The 12,069-nt window shown below is 37.9% G+C and overlaps 1 protein-coding gene across 1 annotated transcript in view; it reads right to left on the reverse strand.

Annotated features, from left to right (window-relative positions):
* Positions 1-12,069, reverse strand: part of KMT2C (lysine methyltransferase 2C) — a gene marked incomplete at its 5' end in the record, with an annotated part of 219,835 nt that overhangs the window by 33,427 nt on the left and 174,339 nt on the right. The window contains 9 exon segments of the mRNA XM_035899644.1: positions 1-128; positions 2,711-2,784; positions 2,901-3,115; positions 3,361-3,499; positions 5,621-5,740; positions 5,823-5,855; positions 6,039-6,176; positions 7,369-7,416; positions 7,770-7,874. Of these exon segments, the coding sequence (XP_035755537.1) occupies positions 1-128; positions 2,711-2,784; positions 2,901-3,115; positions 3,361-3,499; positions 5,621-5,740; positions 5,823-5,855; positions 6,039-6,176; positions 7,369-7,416; positions 7,770-7,874 (1,000 nt within the window).

Genomic DNA, 12,069 nt, shown 5'->3' on the forward strand with positions numbered 1-12,069 from the left:
TTAAAGAGGTCGGAGTCGATGCGTGAGCTAGGATCAATGTTATCCTGTTGCTGCTGCCTTTTCATGGAGTCATTTGACATCTGTACTTTATTGATCCGCAAAGCAGCTCTATTATCTCTGGCTTTTTGCTTGGAAAAGATTAAAAAAAAAAAAAAAAAGTAGTTAGTGTTATTTTCTTCTGCTAAGTGCAAACACTGCACCTGTTATTCCTATAAAATCTATCACCAAATTACTTGTACAGCCTGTTTTATCACATGCATGCTTGCGAAAATTAAATTATGCACTTTAAAGGGAATTCCAAACTGAAAATACTTATAATCTCTATAGAAATTCTGCATTTAACATACATGGAAAGAACTAAGGAGTTATTAGCAGCAGAGGTTTTCTCTACATTAGGAGTGTCTGTTCAGGTACTGTGCTGTGCCAAGAAAGCATGAATCCCATCTACCTTTCAAATCACATATTGGCATGGTCTGCAATCTGAAGACATGAGCACAGCAGATGATGTTTGTATCAATAAAGGCCATTAATGCGGAGAACTTCAATGACAAGAAAAATACAGTCTACTCCATTAAATAGCCTCTATAGATCTCAGTCTGTGTTAAGTTACCAGTATAAACATAGGATATGGGCTTATGGATCAGGAAAAATTGGATGGAAGAACAGCAATTCCTCTTCAATGAGGCATTTTACAGCCATACTGACACTTTAAAGCATCTAATGAAAGTTTCAGAGAGTCTGTTTTACCACCAATCTAGGATGTGATTCCTTTTCTGAAGCAAACCCTCACATCTTTTTCACAATTTTATTTGCAGTTGTCAAGTGGGGCTTGCCTAGCAGGAAAGGCTTAAATCCTTCCCCTCCAACAATGAAACACTGACATGGATGAGAGCACCAGTGTCACAGCAGCAGAAAAAATAGTGTCATTCTCCCTTGTAAGTGATGAGATTGTGCATGCTAAGGAAAGTAAAAAGCCTACAGTGAAGATTTACTAACACTCTTCTGAATTTCATTTCTAAGGTAGCCTTTAGTCATCCCCACGGAGTGTAAGCCCCTCATAAGAGGTACCACAGCAGCTTCTTGCACGCATAATGCCAGGAACACCAGCAACAGCTGAATGGCAAGAATACACAGTTTGTAACTTCTGTGAGGAAATAACCATTTCTGGCTATGCAAACACTCATTCATGCATGTGCGTGCACTTGCAGGCACCCTCCTCCTGAACATGAAGGAAGTAATTTTTGCAGCTGCTTTTTGGATATCCATCAAGAGAATAGGACTGCATTTGTTAAGAGCAATTAAAAAGAAAAAAATCAGTAATAGAAATACTTGTGAAGTGATAAATGCCTGAATAAAAATCCACCCATGTAAATGGATAGTATCTTATAAATACTACACAGAAGGAATCACCAAGATTAAATATAGCATGGACAAGATTACATAGAGGTCCAAAGGTGCTTAAGTTACAGGCCTTTTTTTTTTTTTTAACCCAGAAGCAGAATAATGATGATGCCTTAGGGATGGATACCAAGACAACAACCCTTCTTTCAAGTGAAAAGGGTTTCAGAAAGATCAAGAACTCCACTTACCAAATTGAATATGGGCTAATGATTTATCCTCTAGAAGTTGTCAGAGAGATAAGGTTTTTTTTTAATTTGAACACGACAGAAGTAGATGATGATGTTGGTACTGTTAAGCTCTGAGTCATCAACATACATGGGAATCAAATTTGCTTACTAATGGGACTATGTTAAAAAAGTGCAGGTGGGGGGAGGTTGAGAGACTGGAAACATAACCCTGCAAAATCCACAGCAATCTACAAAGTGAGAATGATCATCCAAATGCTGTTGTGAAGAAACAAAGAAAAGACGGAGAACCAGGAAAGAATGGAGAAGTGACAGGAAATGAAAGAAAAGTCCATTTGCTAACAATGGCTGGGAAGGTCAAAAAGAATGAATAATATAGGTTCTGAAATTTGGATGTAGACAGGCTTCAACATGAGGTTTTAACAAAGCATATGGGCCACCCTTTGAATGGAAGAAGTCCTACAGAATGGAATCAATGACCACGTAACTCCAGACAGCTACTACAGCTACGTGTGTTCACTGGACTCAGATGTGAAGAAGGTGAACGCTTTTGGAGAGAATAATGGAGTCTTTCACGGTCCCCACAACATAGAAGATATCAAAAGAGTTTCCAGCACAAAGCAACAGAAGAGAGTAAGCATTCCAGATGCCTCTGGAATGGTTAGTTCAACAGGTGAAAAGACTTCAGCAACTCTAATCGGGGAAAAAAGAAAAGACTTAGTGAGAGGGGAGGATGAAAGAGAGGGAAGTCACATACATAATGATTTGTTATTATCCCTCTGGAAGAACTGGTGAGATCCTGTGCAGAAAGAGACAGAGCAAGTAAGACTTGAGGCATGAACCAAATGTAGCAAAAAGGCAGTGGGAACCACAAATGCTCTTGTCTCAGCTGATGTCTTTAGAAGGCACAATACTAATAGTTTATTCCAAGGCTAAAAAGCAAAGAAAACAGGTAGAAGTATTCAGAGACAGAAGTTAAATTACAAAGGCAATCTTGGAGTAAGTGAGCTTTCACTAACCCTAGAACTTAGTTTGTTTAAAAAAAAAAAACAGGCAAAACAAAACCTTATAGATGAAATATGTGTTTGCTGGAAGTAGGGAATGCAGGTGGTAGTTGTTCTTACCACATACGGAGCCCTCTCCTGTGAGCTTGCTTTCCTCCACAGTTTAGCAATCTGCTTCACTCTTGTAGCCCAGTCTGCAACCAAAAAATGTGTTTATACGCAAGGCTGTGATAAGTCTACTTTACATTCTTTCAAATCAAGATGCATAAATTGCTGTAAAATATTTAACTTTATTCAGTAAGTCACGCACCTGGGAATTCTTCTTTTAGGTTAGGGAAGTTGATATTTGTATACAGAACAGGTGCTACCGTTGCCATTTCACCCAAAGCTTCTTCTTTTTCCCACTTAAGAGTGCTTCTTTGAGCATTGGACATTGTATCGCCTTCACCTTCCAAAGGTGGGGCAGATGGTGCCCATGAGCTGTTTGGATCACTTACTATTGGATTGAACGCTGGATTCTTGTCCCTGACAAATCAAAAGAGAGTTTTGTTTTATTGACAGATTGCTCTCAATATTAAAAACACTAATTAGCAAAGTACTTATTCTGTCTGCTATTTCAGTAGTGAACAGGCTGCAAGAATACAGAAGTTTTTGTAGTGGCTGCCGAGAACTAAGTAGTTAAATGCTAATAATATCACAGTATTAATAACAACAACCCCCAAGTGATAAATGCTAAACAATGGATTTTTTTATTTCCCATCTTGACTTACCTGTTATCGGTATATGGTGGCTGTGTAATGGGAGAGAACGTGCCCAGTCCGCCTCCCGCAGCCAAAGCTGTATGAGGGAGATGAGGGTTAGGGCCAATCAGACCATTCATAAGGGGCACCCTTGGAAACGCATTCTCTCCTGCAAAGAAGAAGTTTAAATTACTGTTTTAAAGGGTGACTACTTTTAAGGTAGAGGTGGAAATTTTCAGTGAAAAGATCATGTGTCATCTAATGAAAAACTATTTGCTTTAAAATTTTATAGTACTGACCTTACCTTTTTGGAGAAGATTTTAAATCACTTTACATTGCTTCGCTACAGGCTTAAGGGTTTTTTTTCTGCCATATCACATCCTCACACAGATTTTTTTTCTTGTCTGAAAAGTCAGGGGGTTTTAAAATGGATTTCCAAAACTTTTGCAGCAGCCTATGCTATGGTACTGCACTTTATATTGAGGTATATTCTTAAAGGCTAATGGTCCATCATATTTGTTATACCCAAATCCAAGCAGCAAGCATGGAGATGGTTGCTTTCAGTCCTTCCAGAATTATCATTAGCCAACCTGAATTAAACATCTCCTCTTCTGAGACTTCTGAGCAGTGTACCAAAGTAAGCCTCATTATCTACTAACTCCCTAATTTGTATCCAATGAAACAGATAAATCGAGTCAAATGAGCATCAGCATTTTCTAATTAAATGTCCAGCCTAGCAGTATGAAGACATAAAATTTTATTTATCTGACTACAATATTAGGCAAATGTGTCACAGGCAGATTCAGTCCAGCAGATGGTCTTTGCAGATGTTCCTACATAGAATTAACATTGGCCTTTGAATCCATGTCACTTAAGTGCGATTATAACTGTTGTCCCAATATTTTCTTAAAGGTGTAGAAGTAGCACAGGAGTTAGATGCATCTGTAGGATGACAGTGTATCACTCTCTCATGCTCTAGGAGACTCTTCTGATCTCTAGGTTAACATACACTATGCAGGAGGTACAGTTTGGATGAAAGTAACTCAAAATTTAAGAGACCGTATTTTATTAGAGCTGCTAAATAAACAGTATACGGTAACTGTGAAGACCTGGCAAACAAATGGGATGGAGAGCCAGGCCTCTGGCTTGCACTGTAGGACCATGTCTTTATGAGAAGAGAGCATTAATTTTATTTGAAATTGCTGAAACTTGATGCAAGCTTCCCCATTACTGAAGCATTTATCTCAAAGAAACATGTGGATCATTACACCGTAACCGAACCAAATTATAAATCTAAAACTTTGTAATTGTGGCAGTTCCCACAGGGAAAGTTAAACAATCTTACAGAGCAAAAATGCTTAAGTTATCTCTCTACTCAAGTAGCTGGGAACTGGCAATGATATCTGTATTATCTTTTGCTTTAAATCACCTCATTTAAACTGCTTTAAACTCTCTCCTTTCTAAGACATTTTGAAGTCTTTCCTTTTTATGGAAATTCATCCAACTAGGAAACCAATCATTTTTCTTCTTAATTCACTGGTGAAATCAATTTGCATACTACTTTTTGTACTACCAGTATAACAGAGTGTGCACACTTTATGTGAGCTCAGGGAAAATCCACTAGAGGTGATGCCTGATGAGAAAAGAGTGCATTTAATTATGCTCATACATAGTGCTAAAAAAAAAAAAAAAAGCTGTACTGGCAAAATAAATAAAATAAAAAAATAAAGATCAACTGCCCCTTGCTTTCAATGTAAGAGCGAGAACATGCTGTATCAACTCATGATAACTTTAGTAGTAACAAAGAAAATAAATTATAATCTCCCAGATAAATTTCAAAATTACTTAGCCGTCTCTTTATTATTTGGATAGGACTAGTTAACATGTTAAACTGTATTCTTAAAGGAAATTAAGATGCAGTAAATTGCTTTTATACAGACTCCTTCCTCACCCTTGAGGAGGTACTCAAAAGTAATTAAAGAGTAAAGTCAGAAGAGAACACATGCTTTATCACAGACAAATTTGAAAAATATGAAGTGTCAGCTAAAATAAAAGCTCCAATATGTCAGAAAAAGCTGAAATAACTATCCCTTTCTGTTAGCAATATTTACGTGCATGTTAATCACATACCCCCTTCAGAACAGTTTTAGAACAGTATTTCATAAATTAACAATGGCAGATTCCACAAATTAGCGATAGCAGTGAGTAAGGCGTCTCCTACTTTCACATCATTATTTAAAAGAACTCCCCTGGCTAGGCTGCTGTTTTTAAAAGTAACAAAGAAACATACCTTGACTGTGCAAAGACATAAGTTGTGGTGGAGGTGGAGGCTGTGGCAAAGGAGCTGGCTGTGTGGTTGCTGGACTTAATACAGCTGTGAACAAATCTTCAACATCCTTTCCTCCTAGCTCTGCAAAAACACTGAGCATGAGTTGGCTGGCATTGTTTATAAACTGTATTTTATAAAAGACAACAAAGATTAGAGCACGTACCTGGGATTTTGTACAATTTGCCAAGAATAGCACCTGGACAAAGTAAAGACAAGATAGAATGAGTAATCATCAAAGGATGCAATATAATTTATTCTGCAACCAAGTCCAAATAGGTATGCTACAATACATAGATAGCAATTTGAGAAAAAAAGAGAAGATTTCTACTTAAGTTTTCTGGGAGACCAAGATCAAAAAAGACCAAGACAAAAAAATTACCATCTGTGACCATTTTGTCTAGTTCTGGACTCAGGATTCCATCCAACTGTTCTTCACTCAATGGCCGTGAACTCTGGTTGACATTCGGCTGAGGCAGAGAAGAAGGATCATCAGAGATGGGACCAATATCCAATCCAGCTGAAGGAAAAAAGAATTCTAAGTTAGACATAAATAGTAAAACGTATTGGTACAGAATAGAGAGCATAAAACTTTTTTTTTTTTCCCCTAGAGCTGAACTATCAACTAAACCAAGACTTTCTAAGATTTGAAAGTAAGGCAAAATAAGACATTTATTAGAAAAAGTAAACAAAACCGCCCACTATTTCCCTCCAGTTTACTGTGTTGTTTGAGGAATGTTAATTGAGTAGAATGCAACTGGAAGAATGGGAAATTTTGTTGAAATAGGACTACTGAGTTTAGGTACAGCATATTTTCAAGTGTATCATTTTCAGTATATAGGTTCCACTGTAACTATTTTTCACATTTTTAAAAAAAAAAAAAAATCACACCAGTAGTCAATATGGTTCATCCTCACGTACCTTAAGGTTCACCCCAAATGTTCTTACAGTATTACATTAAGTATCTACTGAAGTGCCGTTGAAGTGTAGTCAGTATCAAACAAGTTATAGCAATTTCTGTTTCAAAAACAACTCCTGAATATTCTGGGTTACATCAGACAAAGTCATTTGTTGGTACTGAGAAAACCTAACTTACTACATAAATTTCCTAATATCCTTTATAAGTCAATAAATCTCTCAAATGATAAAGATCCTTGGAAAAAAAGAACTATACACTTCAGTACTTAAAATATATTACTGCATTAGACATCACATAAAAAAAAATTTAAAATAATGAAACGTGCTATTCTACTTATTGTCAGCCTGTGTTTTACATAGAGTGATGAATCATCATCCAGTGGAAACAAAAAGATCTGATGCTGACTGCTTTATCCATGCTTTAACACGTACACACTGTTAAAATGCTTTTAATTTACAAAGATACCACTATGATAAAAACTACACGCTACTACTAGAAGTAATATTAAAATTAATAGTGACAGCAAGAAAATGCATGGTTTTGTATCATGAAACACAAAAACTCAGGAAGGTTTTTAAGCTGTAAGCAAAACTTTATGCAGTACTCTTAAATGCGGAGTGCAGAGTTACAGGTTGTGTTAGACTCAAACACCACAGAAAGAGTGGAAAATGAAAGCATGAATCAGTGACACAGTAAAAGAGTGCTAGTTTCTACACATGCAGTTCTTTCAGCTAAAACCACTAGGAAAGATGACTACTTCTAACCATGGATCATCCATTGTTTAGTTTCTTACCAAATGGGGAGGGTGAGTTCTCAACCTGGAAAGTGCATAAATCAAGACCTACAGGACCCAAACCAGATAAAATGGATGATTATAACACGAAAACAAAAAAAAAGTAAAGAAAAAGCTGCATGCTGAAAAAAGCTACGCAGGTATGATAGACAACGGCAGCTACATTTTATTCTCTCTTAAGCAGCAAAGCAAAGAGCCAAGTAAACCAAAATGTTGAAAAGGTTGGGGATTTTTTTTTTTTGGTAGAAGACAACAAAATCCTCACAAACCAAGGTATTCTTAAGGTATGAAAGTTGCATCTGAAATCACCTAGAGCATAACCTATAGATACAATACAACAAATACATCTATAATAAAGAGAAAAAAAATAAATACTGGAGAGACCTTATGAACATACATACCCGAATGATCTCCAGACTTTACCAAATCATCAGAAAGTATTCCAAGGATATCATCATCAGTATTTAAGACCTCAGAAAGATCGGCTAAAGGATCATCGGTGCTACCTGTATAAAACGCAATCAATAAAATCAACCAGTCATGGCATTTATACATGACTCTGGTGATGTACTATAGCTTGAGCTATAAACCCACACACAGATTTACCAGGCTATAAGGACCACCTATAGTGTGTCATGTACTGCAAGTCACTCGGGCGAGAGACTGGGCTAACTGGCAGCCCTTCCCAGCCAGTACTGTAACCATCTTCACATGCTTACGTCGTTCAGTATTTTCTCTAATACAGTAAAAGTGATAATGTAATCAGTCATGTGGCAGAAAGATTGGTTGGTTTTAGGGGAAAAAACCCCTAGATCTAGTGAGAACTTGCAACCTCTAAGACACAAAGGCCTGTGAATTTAAAAGTCAACAAATAGGTTTTGTAAAGGACACAGCTCTCAGCAAATCAATGGGGAATGTTAAAAAAAAAATGAAAAAATATAAAGTGATCAGTTACTTCTCTTACTACCACTATCTTTCTTAAGACTATGGAGTAACCAGTTACTACACCCTGATAGGGAAGTAAAATGTAAGAGTGAGAAGCAGTAGTAAGTAAATGCAAAAATGGAGATGCTATTTTTAAGATCAGAAGAAATCTTGAAGAAGTGAGGACAGAGGTAGAAATGTCACGTTTGTTTGTTGTCTAGGAGAAACTGGCCTAGTCCTAGTAATAAATTATTTAATACTAAATAATAAATTCTGGATATGATTATCTTCTTGACATGCAATCCATTAGAGAGAAATGACTCCAAATGGCCCATCCGGTTTTATTAACTAGTTTTTTTAGGACTAATACAGATGTGCAACATTTGAAGAAAATTTTTTGACAAATAAATAAAAGTTGAGAAAAGTATTTTTCAGAAGAACTGCAGACTAGCATGTCTACAAGAGCAATCATTGCAAGACCAATGAATCATGAGGAGATGGTAAAATATGCAAATACACATATAATTAAACAGAGAAAAGGGATTAATACAAATCATACAATATACAATGTTGAAAAAAAATATGGGCAGGTTGAAGAGGGACCAGAAAGTAAAAGAAAAAAACATATTTCATAGATATATGGATTATCTTTCCCACTGTTACAACCTAAATGCCCCAGGAAAGTATTTCTAGCTTAATTTAGGGGCCTGGTGCCAAGGATTTACTTATGTCATGAGGCTACTTTCCAAGCTGCTAAATTTTACAATGATTTAAATGCTCCTGCTGCTGCTTTTCAGAGACAACCCTTTTTTCCCTTCTACTATTACTGAAGGTCAAAATGAAAATGATTCTTCTTCACTTCACTATTTTAATTCTTTATTTTTATCCTTTGTAATGCAGACAAGATGATACCATCCTAATTAAATCATGTTTTAAGTTTGCCACTCAACTAGGTGGATCAATATGCCAGTGCAGACCAGCCCATTTACATGTACGTAAAGAACTCCGCTCCTACTGATATCAGAAGTATTAAAAAGTGCCTCAAAACCACATCACTTTGTGGGTACATTTATTTTGTGTACCTGATAAAAAGTACTACGAAATGTTAAGGTTTTAAACAGAACCTAGTTGTTGGGTTTGGGGTTGGGTTTTTTTGTTGTTGTTGTTGCAGGCGTTTTTTTGAGATACTTGTTTTCCTTCTGGCAATTTGGTCTAATACCAATTATTCAAGTAAGTAACTAAACCCAGGCACCTCAAGGTGATGTTAATAAATTCAGCTGGCTGGAAGGCAAAGGATTGGCTTTAGCTGTTCTTTACCTTTCCTGAATTCTTACTTGAAGGCAGGTAAGAATCAGGGAGGAAAAAAGGCCTTATGAAGGAAGCACCAAGACTGTATTAGCAGCCTTTAATTCGTCTGTAGTATTTTATGTTACGGTGTCTTCCTCCACAGCCCTTAGTAATGTGCTTGGGAACAGTCCCTAAAAATTCAACTTTAATTTGAATATAAACATACTGAATAAGTAGCTAGGAAGAGCTCAGGTGGAAAGATACACCTGAAGAGCTTACCACCCGTAACTACGAACGGGCTGTGAATAAATTCAGGCTTCAAATTAGAGGCCTCCTAACTATTAAGGCAATCAGATTCTGTAATGGCCTTCGATGAGATTAGGAGGTTGGAAAAAAGCTACCTGCTTTCAAAATGGAGCTTGTTAAGTCTATAAAAAGACTGAGTGTTAGTGATAGCAGAAGGCTAGACTATGATCTGTAAGTCTCAGCTAAGACATCTACCCTAAAGCATATTTTTACTTTTTTTTTCCCCATTTTTTCCCCTCATTTTAATTCCATGTGTGCTAAATATTATCTTGGAAACAACTAAATCACTTTAGTCAGCTGCTTCAGATCAGAATCAATAGCTGGTTGACATCTGCTGCCAAACAAATAGCTCAGTGCTGCTCATTAATTTGACTCTTTCAGAATGGAGATGAAAACTAAGACAAAGCAAAAAGGAAAATAATTTGCTTGTAATGCTGGATCTCTAAGACAGCACAGTTTACTGCTATCTTGTGATCTTTATTCCTCCAATGCATTTACTTTTATTTATTTATGAAGTTCTAAAAGAATAAAAATGCCTCTCCCAAGGCTGCAGCCACCCTAGGATATTTAATCATGCAATAACATATCTAGTTATAAAATGTACCAGCAGCATTTGAGTCAGTTGCACAGAGATTCAGACAACTCCTCTCCTTTTGTCTAGGAAGAATTTCTTTAGCATTCTCTGGAAACCCTACTTAAACAGATGACTTTTTCAGCATTCCTAGAAATAATACACCGAATTTAAGCTATTTCAAACTAAAGGAAAGATCCCATTGCCACAGCCTTCACAGAACACAACTTTGCCAAGTGGCCTCTTTCTCATCAGAGACACCCAGGTCAAGAAACTGAAGAGAGATGCAGACAGTCCTCAGACCACTCAGGATGCAACAGATCCCAATCAACACCTTCAACTTTACTCACAACCAACCAGGGAGACCCTGGAGATCTGGTGCTCTGTGTTCCCAGTGAGCAACCCTTCGCACTCTGCTCTAGCACCCTCTTGGAAATGATTTTAAGGGTTGGTCCCATGCATAGCGTGCCACGCATGTTCTAAAACCACAGGAAAAATGAGTCTTGTAACTGAAAACAAAAACTGCAACCTCTTTGCCAGACAGAAATGAGGACTGGGAGCCTGAAGCTCACTTCAGTCACAGTTACTAGAAATTAATAGTAAACAAAAGACTCCAAAGCCCCTCTTCTGGCCAGCTCTGCCAAACCCCATCACTACTGCAATCTTGTCTAGCAAAAGCTTCAGCTACCCTTAGTCAAGCTCTAAGAACACATAGTCACAGAACATGTCATTGAAATACACTGTCAGTTCACGAGCAGATTGAACACATCACTGTTCGGCTCTCTGTGCACATGTTGAAATGCAAAGCAGATAGAGTAACTTCCTCTTTAGATGCTTGAGAGCTCTTTGGAAGATGAACAAGTATATCTAACCCTTAATCCTGGGATTAAACAAGGGGGAGTTTCCAAGAGAAGAATATCTTCCTTGTGGGAAAGACCAGTTAAGCAAGGGCTCTCACAGGAGTCAGCAATCCTTCTGAGAAATTGTGCTGTAGGAAAATAACACAGTCAATAACAATACAGTCCTACAGCCTCCCAGTGGAGTGAATAAAGCAGTTCATGTTGTTCCTGCTCCAAAGCCAGGTCTGTATTGAAACGACAAAAGTATCATAGAATCATAGAATGTTTTGGGTTGAAGGGACCCCTAGAGGTCATCTAGCCCAACCCCCCTGCAGGAGCAGGGACACCTTCAACCAGATCAGGTTGCTCAGAGCCCCATCCAACCTGGTCTTGAATGTTCCCAGGGATGGGGACTCCATCACCACTCTGGGCAACCCATTCCAGTGTTTCACCACCCTCATTGTAAAGAATTTCTTCCTTATAGCCAGTCTAAACCTACCCTGCTTCAGTTTAAAACCATTACCCCTTGTCCTGTCACAGCTGGCCCTGCTAAAAAGATTTTCCCCATCTTTTGCTGTAGGCCCCCTTTAGGTACTGAAAGGCCGCAATCAGGTCTCCCCGCAGCCTTCTCTTCTCCAGGCTGAACAAGCCCAACTCCCTCAGCCTGTCCTCATAGGAGAGGTGCTCCAGGCCTCAGATCGTTTTAGTAGCCCTCCTCTGGACCCGCTCCAACAGTTCCATGTCCTTCTTGTGCTGAGGGCTCCAGAGCTGGAC

The sequence above is a fragment of the Egretta garzetta genome, unplaced genomic scaffold (assembly GCF_000687185.1).
Source record: "Egretta garzetta isolate BGI_Z169 unplaced genomic scaffold, ASM68718v1 scaffold117, whole genome shotgun sequence".
Classification (NCBI taxonomy): Eukaryota; Metazoa; Chordata; class Aves; order Pelecaniformes; family Ardeidae; genus Egretta; species Egretta garzetta.